At 40.5% G+C, this 21,421-nt stretch overlaps 1 protein-coding gene across 5 annotated transcripts in view; it reads right to left on the bottom strand.

Annotated features, from left to right (window-relative positions):
- Window positions 1-2,538: 2,538 nt before the first annotated feature.
- The window catches only part of SENP2 (SUMO specific peptidase 2), a 38,770-nt gene continuing 19,887 nt past the window's right edge, over window positions 2,539-21,421 (bottom strand). For 2 of the 5 annotated variants that reach the window (XM_075608853.1, XM_075608851.1), the window contains 6 exons: window positions 14,802-14,933; window positions 13,023-13,226; window positions 6,570-6,649; window positions 4,792-4,876; window positions 4,246-4,341; window positions 2,539-2,925 (listed from right to left, as the gene is read on the bottom strand). In XM_075608853.1, the coding sequence (XP_075464968.1) occupies window positions 2,863-2,925; window positions 4,246-4,341; window positions 4,792-4,876; window positions 6,570-6,649; window positions 13,023-13,226; window positions 14,802-14,933 (660 nt within the window). In that variant the 3' untranslated portion in view covers window positions 2,539-2,862. Of the gene's footprint in view, window positions 2,926-4,245; window positions 4,342-4,756; window positions 4,877-6,569; window positions 6,650-13,022; window positions 13,227-14,801; window positions 14,934-21,421 lie in introns of all 5 variants that reach the window. The other 3 variants (XR_012802681.1, XM_075608850.1, XM_075608852.1) reach the window with 3 other exon arrangements.

Raw genomic sequence — 21,421 nt, 5'->3', positions numbered from 1 at the left:
AGAGGATACCTTACAGCTGTGACCATTGCTCACTATAAGTACCCACAAATCGGATTTTATAATCTTGTTCCTTCTTTCTCACCTTAGGTATGAGCAAGGTATCTCTCCTACAGTTACGACTATGTAAGAGTCCCTTGGCAACACTAGACCTACTGTAACCCATTTTATAGAACATATCCTTCATCTCTAATGCCCTATGCTCAAAAACTTCATCAGTTGAACAATTACGTTTAATTCGCAAAAATTTACTTTTAGGTATACCCAGGATCTGATGTTTAGGGTGAGAACTATCTGCGTGAAGTATAGCATTAGTAGAGTTGTCTTTACAGAAAATGTCAGTGACAAGGTGTCCCAATTCACCAGTCAATCTTAAGATGCAGGAAATCAACAGAGTCACGGCTCCATTTTGAAGTAAGTCTGACATTAAATTTGTTGAGGTTGAGGACAACGATGAAATCCTCAAACTCTGCGGCACTGCCCTGCCACAGTATGATGTACCTCAACCATAATAAAACGTGACTCGTGACACCTGAATTACTATCCGAAAAGACAACTTCATGGTCCCACCATCCTAAGAAGAGGTTCAAATATGAGGGTGCACAAGTTTCCCCCTTCGCTGTACCTCTTCGTTAAAGGTAAAATTGGTTCTTAAAAATGAAATTGTCCGAGAGAAAAGGAAAGTGGAGTCAACAGAAGATCTGTAAGGTTAGAAGACAGGTTTTTTTTTTTTTTTTCAGTAATGGGCGTTAAACACAATACTGACTGAGCAGTCAAAAGAATTAAGCCCATTATCTAAAGCTGAAACACTAAGGTGCACACAATACTAAAAGCTGCATACAAAAGATCATCTTCAGAACCATCCATAGAGTTGGAAATACATTTCTTGAAGCTGTGAACAATACTCTGGGTGGAAGTCAGATTCCAAGCATCAAGTACCCAATCACACAGCTGGCTGAACAATGATTTTCTTATCTTACCTGTTGAAGTAAGTGTGTGGTCATCTGATCGAAGCAAATCTTAGTACTTATTTTCTTAAATGGTCTTTGAATGGTTTGTTAACAACCACACAGAACTTGTAATTGGGAGGTCATACCTCCGGGGATGACAACCAAATCTGTGTGCATTTTAGCAATTTATTTTTCACCTGGGGTTAGGTGTCCCCTAAATTCATCCAGTACTAGCATTAGTCTTGTTCTGAACAACATTCCTGGTCTTCTTCCCCAAACAACTTTAAGCCAGTCCCAAACCAGTCTTTCCTCCATCCACCCCTTTTCTTGCACTCACATGATCACTCCAGAAGGTAACTTTACTTTTGGCCTAGTTTTTGCGGTTCAAAATGTATGGTGGTAGTTTTGTACCATCTGCTAACATTGCGAGCAAAAACTGTTACTCTACATTTCGAATTTCCAGTAGATTTTATCATTACTGATTCATCCCCTTTATTGTGAACAACAAGACTGGCGCTTGATCTGCATTACCCATGAAACCTAGAGTATACCCATGTTTTTTTTCCTTAGGGCTATAACAACGTTGAAATTAAATCATTTTTTGACTGAAATCTTGTGGCAGCCTCTGTGCCCAACTTGTACGGTGCCTCAGAGTTCACCCATTTTGTAGCATCATCCTCCGACCTACACCAAGCTGGCTTTAAATGCCCTTCCTGGTATCTTTAAATCTTTAGCAATTTCACGTCTTTTCAACTGGATAGCTTCTCTTGTTACGGGAACTCCTTTATTGAACATCTCATGAATGTACTGAACAGCATGTCCATCAAGTTCACAGAAACCACCAATAGCAATTGGCTACAGATTTTGTTGAGGTCAGCATACCTCACACACCTTATACTAGTGTGTAAACACAACTTACCTGCTATGGGTGCGCTTTTCTCTGCACATACTATACATAGGCGAGTCCACTATATACATTTATATGGTGACACTGCAAATGGTTACCTGAATTCTGAACGGGTTGTTTTCATTTATGTTCTCATCTTGGGATGATGAATTTTGTCATTTTACTACCAATTATAAATAAATATAGGTTTTTATTATCATTCACTGTTTAGTGTAGATGCTTAGCTCACAATCTTTGAAACTCTTGAATATTAGACTGTTGTGCACCACTATAGGGATATCTGTCTGAGGCACACCACCTTTGTATACCTCGCAGTATTTTGTTCTCAAATTGAGAAAAGTGCAAGACAAGGACAATAATTACTTCAATGAAACGTAATTTAAAAAATAAAAAAAATAAGTCTTATGGCAACTAAAGCAACATTGTCCCCCAACTTTCGTTCTCACTTTGGACAGGAGGGTCCCCTGGAGTTGAACCCTGCCATTAGCTCTGGTGACCCTCTGAATTAACGGAGACGTCCTGCCCTGATAACTTTGCAGCTCCCTATGGGCGCACGAGATCCATAGGTCTTTCCTAAAAAGGGAACACACGTTTTTCTAGCACTGGTCGCCATGGCTGAGGCTGGTAGCAGTTTAGCTCCAAGACACACACACGCAATAATTGAGAGAACATTTACTAAACGTATTCTTTAATTTATTATGTTAACAGACAAATCCACAAATCCACAAATGAAAAATTCTACTCCAAAATAACTGCGAAGTGCACAATTCAGTCCTATTCAATCCATTTTGCACAAATGGTACATAAGGAATGTTATTTCTCAGAGTAAAGAATAAATACTTTGACAGTACACAAAATAAAGAATTTGTAAGGCACAATATTCAAATTAATGAGAACATGTACAATTCAAGTAGTTTCAAAACATTCACTTATTTTAGTGTAGGAGAGGTTTTCTTCAAATAACAACAGCATCATCGGTATGCTAGCATGAAACTTTAGACCCTTTGCTTACAGCAGCTTTTGATGCAGTATTTCCCATACCATTCGTCGCCTAAAGTAATTCATGTGATACTGAAAAAAAAAAAAAAGTTAACACTATTTTGTATCCACACAAAAAAAAGTATATTTCAAATATATGAATTTCACAACATTAAACTCGTATGCTTAAAGTTAGAAAGAGTGTTCTCAAATTACAATTCATATCACAATGGAGTTTTCCAATAATGTAATGGAAGATATCTGTAAAACAGTCCACTTGTGGTTTATTTTTTAGCATGTATTAGTTCAACAAGTGGCGCAATCATGGTACCCGGGACAATTACCACCGGTGCTCAGCAACAGTAGTCATGCAAGGATAAGGAAAGAAGGACCAAAATACTGTATAAGGCATCTTTGTATAGAATGAGGTAACTGTATATTTAAAAAAAAAAACCTAAACATGATAGATGCAAAATACTAATGTCAAGTAACCAAACCATGAACTCTGCATGTGGAATTTCTAAGTGCCTGTATCTTTTTGACAACTCACTCAAACCCCACAATTGTGCTACCTAGCAATGTATGCTTTCAGAAGCACTGTGCTTCATGTGGCCGTAGATTATACATATGCTCCATACAACCGTAGGATCTCTCGTACTATGTTTATAGCGCCTTACATGTCATGTGTTAGAAATGGAGTGGACTTGAGAGGAACCAAATAGTAGACATTGACTCTCTGAAAAGATATCAAATGCCACCACCAAGTTATTTAATAGATTGCTTGGCACATATCCGTGTTCTGTCCACTTACACCATCAATGTGAGACTAAATACAGACAGAAGAAGAAATTCCACTTGGTCGAACTATACCTTATCTACCTACTACTTTAACTCTATGCCCAGGACAAACTTGAAACGAGAGGTAACTCAATGTATTACTTCCTGGTAAATTTTTTTATAAATAAATACTCTTCTGCTGTTGAACCAATCTCCAATTTCTTAATTACAAGCAACTGTAGATTTAACCAATATGTGTGTCTGAGAAAAAGGGCACTGACTACACAGAAATGTTGCCGTCAGGGCGACTCATTCCATTATAGCCCTGGTATGGGGAGTACATTAGAAGTTCTGTGTGAATCTGTTTTATATTATGCCTGTGGTGAGAATTTGTTCACCTGTCAGTCTCTAATTATTGGCATTGTAGATTTCTCTACAACTATGCAAGGATGACCAAATTGATTGTTAATGATTCAGATTGTCTGTTAATGATTCAGTCTATGTAACTATTTCCTGTCACGGTGACTCAGTAGAGTAAGTTACTAAAGCAACAAGGATCATGTTAAAGAGCTTTCATTTTTCACCACGAGGTGTCATTTGTGGCTTACCTTATAAAGAAATCACAATGAAACGCACCTGTGTAAAAGTGATGGGATTATCTCTCGAGATGCAATCGGCATATTTACAGGCAAACATTCCACAGTCACTTCCATTCATCTGTTGAGGAATTTCCTGCCAAAAGTATTTTTTTATTTTATTTTTTTCCAAATACAACCAACAAACATACCTCCTAAATTGGTAAATTGACAGTCCTTTGTTTTACTCCCAATAGATTTTCCATGTCCAAGCCTTTATTCGCATTCTAGGCAAGGAAATCATCATCTCTCCTCCTTTGGATGCAGACCCAAGCCATAAACAAACCATTTCAATTACATCTTCTCCAGAACCTCTCTGACTTACCCGTAGGGGCCTTTTCTAGATCAACTGAAGTGGCCGATTGGGCTGTTCACTGTTTTTGGCCAAAATACCCCATTTTAGTTGATTTGGGTGATGGAGAAGCCCCCAAGTGTCAATTTATTTTCCATGGGATAATATAATATATATAAAAAATAAAATCTACAACGCTTTCCTGGTATTCGAAACGTACATGCTAATAAGACTTTCCCCCAAGAACTCACGTACATGAGGTTTCATGCAGTGAAGCTTCCATTCAGAAATATTAAGGTCTTGATTCCTTTTTATCTTGCTCTCTTCCTGCAGGTATTTGCTGCCAAGAAGAATGGGGAAAGGCATAAGAGATGCATACACAGATACACCCATTTAACGAATTGTGTAACAAATTATAAAATGTACAGAATAAAATGTTGGGTAGCATCACCACCTCATGAAAAGTTTACATTAATAAAAATGCTTGTATTAACCTTCCTTACTGAATGAACACCAAGGTATCTGGGCAATTAGAAATGGACAGGAGATTATACACATTTGACCTAACCAATCTGCTTCATTTAACATTTGCATAAATCAGCAAAACAAGTGAAAAAATTTTTCCAGAAAAATCAGTTCTATAGTATTATCTAGTACTTGCTGCATTTTTTATTTGTCATTATTCAACACAATGCAATTTATGAGTTTTGAAGCTTTTTAGCCCACCTCCAAGCAGTGCAACACATGTTTGTGATAATGTGTTGCCAAATTTCCCAGCAGTTTGAGCTGTTAGCTGTAACAATAGATGTTACCTTAGTAATGCAAGGATATATTGATACTGAGTTACACTGACTGTGACTAACAATGGCTGCTTCAAATCAGGACTTCTACAGATTTATAAACAGGAGGCCCAAAGAATTGCCATCTTAGGTAAGAATGTAGAATTACACACTGCCACATGCTGTATACAAATAAGAAAAAACTAACAAAAACAAAGGGAACATAGTATTGCTGCTTTAACAGAAAAAGAAATGATGCCCCATGGTTAACATTTACAAAGAAATATGCATGGTTGTCTGCAAAAAAGAAGCTAATATCACCTTGGAAAATACTTTTTTCTATCATGCACTGTAATATTTAATTTTAAAATTATAACTACAAATATTTTCCGTAATAGCAAGCATGATCTTAATGGGAATTATTCTGTTGGCTAAGGATGCAATGCAAATAAGTTTTTATGCCAAAAAGATTACGTTGCTTCTCTAAAAGTTAAAACCGTGTAAGCACTTTTTGATGTAACCGATTAAACCAATAAAAAAGTAGCGTGAGTACATTGGTTCAATTAAGAACAGTGTTAGAAACTACTCAATTGTGAACCTTCCTGTGTTGCATCTGTACATAATGTATCCTTGTTTTGCACCAGTATTTACTTTATATACAATGACACTACTTATTTATACTGCAGAGTCTGTTCTTTAATCCCTGAACCTGTTACTTTGGATCTGTACAGTCTCAAGTACAACATTATGCAGGAACTTTTAAATGGCATTCTTCTTGTACAATGGAATATTTTATTTCACACTTCCATATATCAGCAAGCCTAGCAGAAAAAAAAAAAAAGAAAAAAAAAAAAACCCCTGGAAGAAAAAACAGAAAGATTCCACTGTTGGCAGATAATCTGTATCTATGAAAACAGGAATTGGTCTCAGCTGGGGGTCCAAGCACACTACGGCCAGCTGTTTTTCACCGAACCAGCAAGTCTTAGATTTATTTATTTAAGTTACAAACGTCTAACCATATTACATTGTACATTGAATGGCTATAGATTTAAAATATTCCACAGGGTTGCACGGTTTAGTGTGAATAATCACTGTTGCAAAACTGTTAAAAAATATCTTCTTTTGAGTTAGAAGTAAAGGTTATTGGCACGTCACTGAAGACCTATTATACATGTGGCTATGCAGAAAGAACATACATTTTTGACTATTTAGAAAGGAAAAGCAGGACCAGTGTAAGAGTTACTTAATACGTACAGAAATGCTTCACAGATCGAATAGCCTTCTTGACCAATTGAATCATAGTATTTGATGGTTTTCTTTCGAAGATCACACACCTAGGAAAAAAAACAAACAAAACAAACATTGAACAAATGGTGTAGAAAAGTAACTTAGCAAACATAACTATATGTTTACTACATATTATTGAGAAAGTGAGTCATCTGCTGGTTGTAGCTCTTAGTGTGAAGAAAAAAACACCACAATTTCATTGCACCAATATCATCGACCTTCAGATGTGCAGGACAGAAACCAGACTATAAAAAGGAAGTCAGTCAATACGAAGCTCAAAGAAATGTAATTGATGCACATTATACAACAACGTGTAAGGAAAAATAGCAGGGATGCAGGGGGGGGGAGGGGGGGAGGGGCACAAGGAGAGAGCTCTTGCTTCAGCCAAAGTATTGCGCTTGAACATGCGATGGAGGTGAACTAAAGGGGCGATGGTAAACTAATTTATTTATTTTATATTTTTAAGGGAAAAAGCCCCTTCTTGGACTGCACTCAAGTCAGATGAAGTGTATAAATAGGCAAGTAAAACTAAACTTTTAGCGCAAGTTAAAAAAGCAGTGACGCAGGGCAGGGGTGTGCAAACTTTTGCTCCTGCACCACCTGCCTCTTGTCCCCCGGTGCTTGCGCCCCTTCCCTTAGCGCGGCGTCAAATGACGCACGGGGTTATGACGTTACGCCACGTGACCCGCGGCGGCATTTGACGTCGTGTTGCTATGGCAACGCACTTGTGAAGTCACGCGCATGACCCTGCGGTGTCATTTGATGTGTTGCCATGGAGACTCTTCCAGACACCGGCTGAAGCAAAGTAAGTTGAGGTTACAGAGGCCTCACACGATCCGCTGGCACTTCATTTTAATGCCTTGGGGAAGAGCGCTGGGCCTTTGCAACCGCCTGCCCCCCCCCCCCCTCCACCACCAAAAATCTCATGCCTCCTGATGTAGTGTACACAACTGCTAAACTCAGAGAAAAGGACTTGGCAGTAGCCACGTATAGGGAAAAAACACATTAGGCATCACCTCGTTACCCTGGGAACCCCTTGCATGCGGAGTCAGTAGAGACAAACACTATTGGTAATTTGTGTTAAAGTAATTGCTGTACTGAATGGATCAATTACAGAATTGTTCATCACAGAAGGGTGCAATTCATATTGACGGATTCGGCTTCACAGTAGGAAGAATATCACTTTATTTACAGAATGGAAACAATGAAAGACGAGTTACTGTGCATCTTATTGCCACTGAAATGGCCAGTTTCAGGGGTACTTAGTCTCCTTAAAGCAGCAAAACGCGAAATCTTTTTTTTTTTAATCAGTTCTGTAGTTTTAGGCCCGGGCCATAGAGTGGTGAGGAGATCCGAGCCGCGCTGAGGCTCGCCTGCTGAAATCTGCGCGATTTCATGCCCATGCAGGCGAGTCAGCGGGCGCGATCGGAGGCAGGGGGGAGCTGAGGGAGGCGGGGCAGTGACGTCGCTGGGCCAATCGCCCGCGACGCACTGACGTCGACGTCACGGCGCCGTGACGTTGACACTGCTGTGCTGTGATTGGAGGTTTTCAGCCGACAGCACGCTGAAAAACAGCTTGGCGCTCGGCTGAAAACTCCAACTCGTCAGCACACCTGCGGACGCTCGCATGAGCCCCCTCTCAAGGCATCCTCATTGAGGATGCAGGGGCTCAGCGCGGAGCGTCCGCACGGCTCAGCACGGCTTGTCCTATGGACTCGGCCTTAGCTAGCGGCTTTAATTGTGTATTATTCAACTCTTAATATCAATTTTTAATGAGTTTTAAAGCATCCTTTGATTCCGACAGCAGGTTTTAGCCCACCAGCCAAGGCAGTGCAAAATCTGTGCAACATTTTTCTATCTGATAATTTGTTGCTAATGTTCCCTTCAGTTTGAGCTGTAAACTGCAATAGATAATATTACCTTAGTAATATCAGGATACATTGTAGCTGTCGAGACGGTATGGGTAGATTTGGCTGCTCTTAAATAAAAGGTTAAGTCCGCTATTACCCCTACCTGTCAATGAAATGTATGTACAGTTTATTTGTGTTATTCTTAAAGTGTGTAAAACAGTGACGTACAGCTCTGTTTGAGAGTTGACCTGCAGAACCCCTGCAAAAGGAGCTGTAATCACATCAAAGTTTGTTATAGTAGGCCTGGACACTGATGGGATTAGGCCCATTGAGGAACCTAGAGAGAGGCCGACCATCTGCTGAATGGACTTGTTCTGCAAGAAAGCTGTAAGCCCTGGGCCTAGCTCTGTATTGTATGACTGGAGAGGAATTGTGTGGGCATTGTCCTGTATCTGCCTACATCCTGTGGACTATGTTGATAGGATATGGCCATATTTGTATTGCTTCTTTAACTGACACTCCTGCGAGTAGACAGGTTAGACTTTTTTTATTCTTTTTAAAAATTTAAAGATGGGAGATATCACTTATCTACAATGATCACAGCTGTTCAGAAGTATCACTCTGAATATCTTCCTCAATTAATAGCATACTATTTCACTCGTCATTTAGTTTGACAAAGAACTGGCTGCAACTAAAGTCTTCCTCCACCCGAGAACTACCCACATTTCTTGAGCAGACATGTCCCGCCTGCATAGATCAATGAAACATAGACCTGTTCAAGATTTTAACCACAGTTTATTGTCTAAACAGGAAGCTTCTCACCCCCTGGCCTGCTAATCACTGCGTAGCAACGGATAATTGATGATCATTCTTACTTTCCTCATCCAGTTAACAATATAACTGGATACTTTATATGTAACAGGGCTTTTAAACCTGCAGACCAAGTAGAGGCCAACTGAAGAGATGTCCGGTTCTCAAAACATTATGGACTTCCTATACTGGGAACCATAAATTACTACTTTACCAGGATGGGACATCTGGAACTGTCTGTTAAGAGGCAATGGGTTCACAGGCCTGAGTGGGCAAACAGAATTTGGGGAGATTTCTGAAGAACTGAATCCTCTAGTCACTTGTTTGTTATGTGACCAGACCTACGAAACCCAAAACATTTCATATGGAAACCAGTCTGCTTACTGGACATGCCCAAAATTACGGTTCAATTTTTAAAACCATTAAATAAGAAAATACTCAGTCTGTTTTATTACTTAACATTTCCCTATAACATTGCAAGTTGTGATGCCACTAGTTGAGGTTCTTTTTCATTTCGAATGGTCCTTCTCAGAAGCATGCACCCCCAACTGCAAAATGTATTTAGCCTGACCATCTTCAGGCATTTACCGGTTTGGAATTTATTTCCCTAATGTTGTCTTTTTTGAATTACTTTATATATTTATAAAAAAAATGTTTTACCAGGAAATACATATAGTTTGCTTTTACAATATTTTTCTTTAGGGTTTTGGCAAAAAAAAAAAACAAAAAAAAAAAAAACCTGATTTACTGATCTTGTGATAGGTCCCCATTTAGTAGCATATACATCTCAGTCTCCATTCAAAGCCATGTACCTTAATTAGCTTGGAACACATCCATTTATTCCCTCTCGACAATAGGGCAATTCTCTACTAAACTCATCTAAATTTATGCATGAGCGTCAGGATATGGATTATTCTTAACCTTTTCTGTGTAGGCAATCTTTCCTCCACTTTTAAGATGATAGAATTCTTGAACATTTGAAGTATAAGGTAGTGAGGATTTTACAATCAGTTTCCTTTATTTTCATATAGGGGTATATGGTGAAATGGGTGCTCCAAAGTTGGTGGAACTTCAAACATAAATGTCCATAATAATTCATCAGGACTAACGGGCCGAGTGAATAATGTTGGACCGCAGGGAAGCTTATTGGATTTTTATGCGTAAGACTCGTGCTCCCTGCGGTCTTAACATTGAATGGAATCTTAGTCATTTTTTGAGACAGTAAGTGTCTTGAAAAAGTTTTTTGAAATATTAAAAATATATATATAAAATGCTGGGTGTGTTTATATTCACTGAGCATTTCTGGAATAACAGCAAGAGAGACATGTAAGGGGAAAAGTTGTGCCTTCAGCTATCATCCTCTATGGCTGTCATCATCCGTTATATATGTATTCTGATATGCATCTTGGTCGTAGGATGGTTATCTTGTTGTGAAGGAGGGGAGAAATGGTGGTTCACAATCCAATGTGTATGTAGAATGGGTTTGATATATTTTTGGATTATTTATAAGAGGATTTCCTCCCTTTTCCCTCTTTCTCTTCCCCCCCCCCCCCATCCCCCTCCCCTTCCTTCTCCCTCCCTCCTTGGTTATATATATATTTATATATGCTCTCGCTTTCTGTACATTCTTTCTAAAAACACTTGATTACCTGCTAGGTTATTTTTCTTACAGTGATTAATGAGATTATTGGTTCTTAGTCATTATCTAAGACATCTTTATTCATGCCGAGTTTCCTGCTATTTACCCCAGATGGGTGATTTACGAGTAAGAGTGGAACAACAATATAGATTTATATATGTTCCACTTAAAGTTTTTAACCTGTTTTGGCTATTATGTTCATTTTCCTCCATACATATGTTTTTATTTATATTCTATGAGAGGTTAGTGGACTTGTGTATGTTTTTATCACGATATATGGACTTGTTGTGTTTGTTTTGTGGGGGATTGGGCAAGGGGACCCTGGCTAAGTGTGTATGAGCACTTATACTGCTGCAAATATTGTGTTCTATTTCAGGGTTACTCCTTTTTATGTGTGATTATTAATGAAATGGTTATTTTCAGTAGTCCCGTTGGGATTAATATGTGGGAGGTTTTGGGGGGGGGGGGGGTGCGCCCCTCCGTGGAGTTGGTCCCGTGGATGATGAGCAGATCCAGCCATAGGTATAGGCACGGCAGCCTGATCTTTGATTGGTTGTTGATAGATAATGGTCTTCGACACTGGTGAGAAAAATCCTACACAATATTGTCACTTTAAGATGCAGCCCAAATTCAAGTTTTTCTCTTTTGCACATTGTGAAAATGGGCTTCCCAAAATACCCTTTTGGAAAATGCATGTTATGCATTTTATGTATGTATTGGGTTGTTCTGCACCGATTATCCAACTATACAAGTGTGAAAATGTATGTCAATGTATTATAAAAGAAGCCTACCAATAATATAAAAATACTGACACTCACATTCTTCCTATATGGGGTAGCACTTTCAATAAACATCAGTTTAAAATCTGCATCTCAACTTGTGATTTAGAGCGTGTGAACAGGAGTTCACACTCCTGACTGCACATCAATATAATGCCACCCCCCTCAAAAAACACAAACCTTTTGGGTGCTTTGTAACTTGGCCTGAGGGGGCCTATTTATAGACTACCACCAAGGGATGCACATCCCACCATGTGGCTGCTTGCATAGTTGATTGAATCTGCAAGCTTAATGTGAAGTGTCATATACTTTCAAGGTAATAAGAGCAAAATGGCACATTTAGCTGGTCATATTTTAAATGATTGAGTAAAGAGCCAATTACTCTAGGACTTTCCCAGAGGTCTGATCCACAGTGTAGCCCCAGATAAAGCCAGACTAACTACCATGAAAACCTGCTTGAGACATTTCTGGATATAATCTTCACATAATGCTATACAGAGACCCAAGGTACTTATTCTGGATTTCATTGTGGGATATAAAAAGCATAACATCTCCACAACGTTAATTTACTTAAAGTATGTCAAGCTTGGCTGTTGACCTCGCTAAACATTTTTGCAAGCTTCACATTTTATACAAGTGGAGTTTAATGAGCATCAATGCAGACTCTTGACAAACAGGATTAATGGTGTTTGGAGCCAGTGCAAAAGTACTTGCACCTTTATAGGTCCCAATAGGCCAGTGGTATTGACCACATTTTGAAGTAATACCTTCAAATCAATCAATCAGGATTTCGCTTCAAGGGACCACATGATCAGCTGCGAATTTCAAAATTTGCCGCCCGCATCCTTTCTGCCGCCCTCCTGCTCCTTTGGAATCCCAGTATCCAATTAAGCCACGAACGTCGCACGGCAGAGTGTTGCCATGGAAACGAGATGCCATGTGATGTCACGTTGGTAATGTCTGCAGCATCATTTGATGCTTGGATTCCAAAGAAGAAGGAGCGCGGCAGGAAGGAGGCGGCTTACACAGGCAGGTACCTTCCCATTATGTCCGATAGGCCAGAAATCGTGGCAAGATTATATGGGGCGGACATTTTTGCCACCCCCAAATTATGGCGCTTTAGGCCCGGGCCTAAGGGGCCCAACAGGAAATCTGACACTGCACATGATCTATTCAGTCTTTCCCTGTGCATTAAAAACAGACTAAGCTACTATGGTCCTCACGCTGCATCACAACAGCATGCCATTTTCAGTCATTATGAATTTTCTCCTGTGGAGTGGACGGAACTGCAATATAGCCACATCACCAGACAGCGCAAAAACAAATGCATACCATGACTTACCAATAAGCTCCAGTGTACATCCAAATGAATAGGAACCAAAATTATCTCCATTTCAAACAAATGCATTTTTTTGGTCCATCTTCTCACTGCCTGGTAGCCTCCAGAATACAGTTTTGGATAGAAGAATGTGCTGAAAGCATGGAGCTTTGAAAAACCATTTTGTTTGCTTCTTTCCATGAGAAGACTCATGTAAAAATTGATAATCTACAAACAATTACAAAAGTAATCATGTTAACTGGTATGTAGTTGCAATTGACAGCAACACCCAAAAAAATACAAATATTTTCTACAGATGACTATCTAGCAATCTACCTTTTTGCAATTCATGATCACTTTATACAGAAACATGCTATCTTTTCATAATTCTTGTGAAAAAGCAAATAAATTAAAGTAGGAAGGGATGAGTGACGGTAGAGACAGTCTGGCACGCATATCAAAGGTTACCCCACTGGTTGCCCCTACCCGTCAAGATGAAGACAGAGGAACCAGTCAAGTTGGCCATATTAGGCAGCAAAAATGGCGGCCAAGAACGTTTTGTCCGCCAAATAAAAAAAATGTTTATTCCCAATGTGTTTTACGGTGTTATTGGGTTAGCCTTCATTATGTGGCGGGCTCATACTGTAATTCACTTAGAGGCCAGCACACAATTCCTGGGCTAGCTGCGGTACTTGGGAACACGTACTTCAAGAGCAGAGGCATCGTGGTCTCCGACAATGTAATTTACCCTTCGGGGAGCCTCAATCTATGTTTTTGCTGCATGAGGCAAAGGGTGATAAAGTGACTTGCCCAAGGTCACAGTCGGCATCTTTACTCACTTCTTCCTGATAGTAATAATGCGATAAACATGGCCAATAACTCTGAAATACCGTGGTAAGTACAGTCTGCCCTGCCAGCATCAACCAAAAGCTGCAGCGTGTCCCGGAGCATCCAGCCTCATCTGTCCCTTTCGCAGAGAGGGGATGGGGTGGAGCTGGCAGAGAGGGGCGGAGCTGGGAGCTCTGACAGCTGCAGCATGTTAATGGGCTCACCGGAATCCTTCTGATAATCTCCCTCCCTACCCCTCCCCCAATGGCTCTCAGAGACATTGAGAGGAAGGGGGTTAAGAGACATTTTGAGGACTTTATATTTTATTTCTTTAATGGGCATTTATGGCGCTATATTAAAACATTTATCGCGATATGTAATTATTGTGGGCATTTTTATCATTGCCAAACCCTAGGCTGCAGTTGAGGCAAGCTACACGATTGCCCATAAAACTATTTTCGGAAGGGGAGTTTTTGAAGTGCATTCTGAAGGTTGCAGAATTAATCTGTCTAGATAAGCACCAAGCTTTGAAAATATAAGCAGAGAGAATCAGTAACTTTCATGAACAGTTTTCAAAAAAATCAAACTGTCCTTTGCCGCATTTTAGGTTGCATTTGATGAAAGTATGCACGTAACGGACGTGGCACAGCTTGCAGTATCATTCGTGGGCTTCATGAAAATATGCACATACAGAAGTTTCTACAACCGACTCAGATTACAGACAACGCCTGATGACCTCAAGGAGTTTGGTGGGAGCTCAAACCATTTTTAGAATATCACAAATAGAGAGCCTGCAAACATTTTTCCACAAGAGAACATAGCAGGAGGATTTGAATCATCAAAACGATCTAAACAGGTTGAAAGACAAAGACCGCTAGAGAACACATTTTGGAATGTGTAAATGGGCTTTAAAGAAGTCGCAACACATTTGCATAGATACAGGGGGGAAATAGACAGGAGTGTAGAATCACTTACTTCATCATTAAGCCAGTTCTGATGCCTTAGTGTCCAGAAGTCTTGGCGTGTGATTCTTAATTTAAAGGCAATGCTTAGTATGTCATCTGGATTGCCATGTCCAAGAACATGTCTGATTTCTTTCTCCATCTCCTGTAACACAAAGTGCACAATTTGAAATAATTAAAAAAAGTATTGCAATTCACATTTGTGCAATATGCTCCAACGCACTTTAATCTTTTCAATTCTGTTAAACTCACAAACCCACTTATTCTGGTCCGGCACTTAATCATCCGAGTGACTCAGATTGTAAACTCCTTTTCCAAATGTCACCTTTTAATGTGAAGTGCTTCTTCCCATTAGGTCACATACATTTCTGCTGTAAAGAGTTATGTACATGGATGGCACTATATCAAGATACATACATTACTTTCTTTATTATACATTTTCATTGTTTTAGCACTTTAATGCTAAATTGACAGCACTTTTCTAGAGAAACAAGTCACGGGTTTAGCCTAAATTGACAGACTTCTTAGAATGTCTTCCCATTTCAATACTACAAGTTTATTTCGAAGTCAAAGCAAGTTCTAGCCAGCCCTCTGCAGCCTTCTCTATACCTCTTCCTTTTAACACTTTCTTTGAGCGGATTCAAGATGCTTGCTCCAGTCTCAGGCCTCATACACCCACCATGGTCTATACACAACTTAATTTGAAATTCATCATTAAATTCATCTGTATTGTGTTTTTTTTAATATATAGCATTCTGTTTCTCAAAATCAACAAACTTGACCGTACCCGATTCACATTCACAGGCTACGATGTCTTAACCCTGGCTTCTATAGAGTACTTTTGTAAAAGAGCTCATACAACAGATGACATTTCTACCAAAATCTGGATTGAACAGCGGTCAAGAAGAATAAGGAATGGATTCAATTACCTTTTGATTTAGCAGTTTACAGCTACTTAAATAGTGAACTCCCTATTCTTCAATTTCTTGGTCGTTGTAACAAACGTTCCACTTAATAGCAAAGCACCTTACTTTCAGATGCTTCGTTTTGTACCCTGGAGTACATTTCATGACTTCAAGTGATTTTCATTTCCTCTTTCATATTACATCTAGAGATTGGAGTACAATTCCTCTCCACCGTTCATATGCAGTCCTGTTAACCGTCTTTAAATGCCTCTGCATCATCCAATCCAATAACTTTCAAATGTTTGTTTACAAATCAAGTTGGAGTACCTGTATTCACATACTTGACCGCAGTTGGCCTATGTATCCAGTTGATCAGTTACATTGTGAAAGAAGAAAATTTAAAACAACTTACCGTAATTTTCTTTTCCTGGAACTATGGCAGTGGGCACCATTGGGTTAATCCCTTTTCACTCTAGGTAGGACAGGAAATAGACTTTTGCAGGTAGGCCATATAAGGCCCCTCCCTCTACCTGCACCTTAGTCTTACGATTCTTCCATAGCTGAAAATATATAACTGAAAGGCATTAGACATACATAGTTACCCTCCCTATGTGCCCACTGCCATGGTTCCAGGAAAAGAAAATTACGGTAAGTTGTTTTAAATTTTTTTCTTTCCTGATCACCCTGGCAGTGGGCACCATTGGGACATACCCAAGCAGTGAATTTTTTTTAGGGAGGGATACATCAGAATAGACAACACCAGTTAATGCCTTATCAGTTTGACCTTTATTAATACCCTTTACACTTATTTCACTACAGATTCTAACACTCTACGACCAAAGCTTGCGTCAGCTGATGATTGTACGTCTAGTCTGTAGTATTTCAAGAATGTATTGAATGAGGACCAGACTGCTGCTTTGCATATCTGTCCTGGTGTAGCCTGGGCTTTAAATGCAAATGAAGTAGACATGGCCCTTGTAGAATGAGCTTTAATGTTCAAAGGTTTATCTTGTCCTTTGCTTTCATAAGCCTTTTTAATACAAGACACTATCCACTGGGAAATTGTGGTCTTTGATGCTGCTTGACCTTTCTTCGGTCCCTCTGGAATGATGAATAGTCTGTCTGACTTTCTGATATCTCGCATCCTTTCCAGGTACACTTTTGGACATCTTACCACGTCTAATTTGTGTAGTCTTTCTTCTTTCTTATTCTTTGGTTCTGGACAGAATGATGGAATCACAATTTCTTGATTCATATGGAACTGTGATACAACCTTTGGCAGGAATTGATGTACTGGTCTGAGAACTACCTTGTCTTGATGTATGACTAGGAATGGTTCCTTGGCCGATAGAGCCTGTAGTTCTCCCACTCTCCTTGCTGAGGTGATTGCCATCAAAAACGCCATTTTCCATGATAACCATTTTAAGCCTATCTCCTGTATAGGTTCAAACGGAGCTGCTGTTAGTACATCCAATACTAGGGACAAGTCCCATGTAGGTACCCTGTTCTTGATTTGAGGCCTTAACCTTTTAACTGCCTGAAAGAACCTGATGACCAATCTTTCCATTGCCAGATTTCTTTCCAACAAGGCTGATAGTGCAGACACCTGTACTTTCAATGAGCTAAGACTGAGACCTTTCTCAAATCCTTTTTGCAGGAACTCCACTATTGATACAATTCTAGGTGAAAGGAAATTTTGTTTTTCTTTTTCACACCAATCACGAAAGCAAAGCCAGATTCTATGGTATACTTTAGATGTGGAACTTTTCCTTGCTTGTAAAAGGGTTTGGATTGTTTTGTCTCAACAACCTTTCAGTCTCAATGTTTCCCGCTCAATCGCCATGCCGTCAAAGCCCATTGTTTGGCATTCGGATGACATATTGGCCCCTGTCGCATCAACCCTTTGCGATCTGGTATGTGCCATGGTGTATCTACTGCCATATTTACCAAGTGTGTGAACCAAAGCCTTCTTGGCCAGTAGGGTGCTACGAATATCACCTCTGCTAGGTCTTCCCTGATTTTCCTGATTGTTTTCGGAATTAGGGGAATTGGAGGGAACAGGTATGCCATCTTGAAGTGCCATTTGAAACAGAGCATCTGTACCTGGTGCGCTTGGATGAAACTGTCTGGCACAGTAGTTCCTTACCTTGCGGTTTTGGTGTGTCGCCATGAGATCTATGTCTGGCTGACCCCATCGCTCTACCAGTTCTTGAAACACCTGTGGATCTAATGCCCATTCTCCTGGGTGTATGATGTTCCGACTTAGAAAGTCTGCTGTGACATTTTCTAGTCCTGGGATATGTATGGCTGTAATTTCCGACAAGTGGCGCTGTGCCCAAAAGAGGATTTCTGCTGTGAGGTTCATCAGCTTTCTGCTCCTGGTTCCTCCTTGTTTGGCTATATACTTGACAACTGACCTGTTGTCTGATTCTATTTTTATACAGCCACCTCTTATATGGTCTTGGAAAGCTTCTAAGGCCCTTTGTACTGCTTTTAGTTCCAGCAGATTTGATGGAAGATGCTTTTCCTGGTTTGTCCAGGTTCCTTGCACCAATGTTTCTCCCATCTGGGCACCCCAACCTGTGTTGCTCGCATCTGTTGTAATTCTTACCCAGTGCACAGGTTGTAGTGTTTGTCCTTTTTCCAGGTTTCGGGTATCTTCCCACCACTTTAATTCCTGTTTTGTGTGTGGGTGTAACAAGATTCTTTGTCTTGTGTCCTTGTGATTCCCGTTCCATTGTTGCAGAAAATTGTTTTGCAGTGGTCTCATATGTAGTGCTGCCCATTTTGTGACGCTTAATGTTGAAGCGAATTTCCCTAGGAGCTTATGCATTCTTCTGCTGAAGTCCTGGTAGCTTTCCTGAGCTTCTTTGTTTGCATGGCTATGTCTTGCCTCTTTGCATCTGGTAGTCTCACTTCTCCTTTTGCTGTATCAAATTCTACCCCCAGAAATCTTAACAGCTGAGTGGGCATGAGATGGCTCTTGTATCTGTTTATTAACCAACCGTGGTGTTCCAGGAAGGTTATTACCATCTTCTGGTCTTGTTGGAGTTTCTCCAGACTCCTTGATTTTACCAGGATGTCGTCCAGGTATGGGTATATTTCTACCCCTCTTTCTCTCATTTCTGCCACTAGAGGGGCTAGAACCTTTGTAAACGTCCTTGGGGAAGTAGCTAGAACAAATGGCAGTGCTGTGTACTGATAATGATCTTGATTTACTGCAAACCTTAGGAATCTTTGATGTCCCTTTGCTATGGGCACATGTAGATAAGCGTCTTTTAAGTCTATCGCCACCATCCAGTCTCCTGGTTGTACCTCTTGAATAATCAGGTTCAACGACACCATCTTGAATTTTCTTATTCTCAAGAATAAGTTTACCTTTCTTAGGTCTAGGATTGCTCTGTAATCCCCTGTAGGTTTTTTTACTAGAAAACTCCTGGAATAAATTCCGCTTCCTCTGTCTTCCTGAGGTACCTTCTTTATTACTTCTGCTTGTAATAATTTCTTTAAAGCCGAATTCGTCTGCCTTCTTTTCTCCTTTGACTGTATCCATGTTATTAGTCCCATATTTCTTCTTGGCATCTCCCTGAATTCTATACTGTACCCCTGACGAATGGTCTGTAATACCCAATTGTCCTGTATTGTTTGGGCCCATGTTGCAGAAAACTGCTTCAGTCGCCCTCCTACTGACAACTGCTGGGCCTTCTGACCTTCATGTGGATTTATTCTTTGTGAATGATCCTCTTCCTCTGGCGCCACGAAAAAGCCGGTTCTGGCCGCCCCTCCATGTTGTTTGTCTTGGGAATGACCTACCAGGTCTATATGCCTTTGCTTCTTTATACTGGTTTCTATTAGCCTGTTGGAAACCGAATCTTCTGGCTCTGTTTTCCTGAGGTAAAAAAGTGCTCTTACCTCCTGATGCTTTTGTTATTATCGCATCCAGTTTGTTACCGTAGAGGAACTCACCTTCAAATGGTAATCCACACAAGCTGTTCTTTGATGCTGTGTCAGCCATCCACTGTCTGAGCCATAAAGCCCTTCTTGCTGATACCGCCAGCGCCATAGATTTGGCTGCTAATTTTACTGCATCCAATGAGGCTTCCGCTATGTAATCTGTTGCCTATTTTACTTCTGACAGTGCTTTAAGAATAGCACTTCTTTTTACGCCTTTGTCTATTGCCTCTTCAATGTTGGCAATCCATACTCGCATAGCCCTTGCTGTTGACGTAGTTGCTATGGCAGGTTTGTAGGATGTTCCTGCGGTAACGTATGCTTTTTTCAATACATAATCCATCTTCCTATCCATAGCGTACTTCAATGACGCAGCTTCCTCTATTGGGATTGTGGTCTTTTTTACTGTTCTGGAAACAGCTGTATCCACCTTTGGGCTGACCTCCCAAAATTTTACCTCCTCTTGTGGGAATGGATACATCTTCCCAAACCTTTTAGGCGTAAATACTCTGGCGTCTGGTCGAGCCAGCTCCACCTGAATGAGGTCCTTAATTACTTGATGGATAGGAAAGACTCTACCTTTTCATTGTCTCGCCCCAAAAAGTTTATCCTTCTTGTGGGTTAACTCCTCGGTGTCTTCTAGTTCCAATGCCTGTCTCATGGCTTTGATGAGTGGATCCACCATTTCTACATCAAATTCAGATTCCTCTTCCTGAATATCTTGATCTGATGAATCCATTTCACCCTCTGATATTTGAAAACAATCAATGTCAGACTCATCTGATGAAAAACTTTTCCCCTTATCCAGACTGGTTTGAGATCTAGATCTTTTCTGCGCAGGGTTAACAGCTTGCTGGACTGCCGCATCAACACTCTGTTTAAGAGCCCCCTTCATCAATACAAGGAAAGTGCTCATTTGTTCACTGGTATCCCCTGCAGCTGTCTTAAGACAATCTTCACATAATTTCTTCCCTATTAGGGCTGGTTTCTCACAAGCTGAGCACCATTTAGTTTTCTTAGCAACCTTTCTTTTATGTTGCAGGGATTCCCCCGTCCCTTTTGAAGACCCTGCTTCTGGGAGGGTAACCACCGAACAATATTATAAAAACAAAATAAATACTAAACATACACCCTAATGTATATAGACCATCTCTTTTTCCCATGTAGAACTAAAACTAAGGACTCACCTAGTCTTGGGAACTGAAGTTTTGGGTGTTTCCATTTTCAAATCCATTTCCAGCACTTGGCTTCTCCCTGCTGAGCATTCCATGCTGCAGCTCTCACACACACATACACACAGTGTGTTCGTCGCTTCTGTGACCAGTGTTCGACAAACCTATACATTTGCACGCCCTGGGCGAGTGGATTTTACATCGTGGAGAGCTCCTATTGGCCCAAGCAGCACACGTTTGGTACTAGGTGGCGAGTAGATTTTTTTGTACGGCGAGTAGATTTTTTGGTGATTTGTCGACCACTGTCTATGACGTATCAAGTGCTCGTGCACGGCCCGCGTGTCTGTGCACGTTTCTGCCGGCCGGAACGTGACGCGCTCCCGTGCACTGTTCCCTGTACCGCAGCGTTCCAGACGCTAGCGCGGTCAATTTGAACCTTTTATCCGGTTCGCAGCTATGGCTGCTCCCCCCTCCACGTGTAGCGGGCTCCTGGGGTACTTTTACCGCAGCGTACCAGACGCTAATGCGGTGAGTCTGGGCCTCCAAGGCTCTCAGCTGCAGCTGCTATGCACCCCTTCTGCTTACCTATCGTTTGGTACTGGGGC

This window comes from Ascaphus truei, chromosome 7 (genome assembly GCF_040206685.1).
Source record: "Ascaphus truei isolate aAscTru1 chromosome 7, aAscTru1.hap1, whole genome shotgun sequence".
Lineage (NCBI taxonomy): Eukaryota > Metazoa > Chordata > Amphibia > Anura > Ascaphidae > Ascaphus > Ascaphus truei.
The sequence above is the reverse complement of the archived record's forward strand: the minus strand, read 5'-3'. Positions and strand labels throughout refer to the sequence as shown.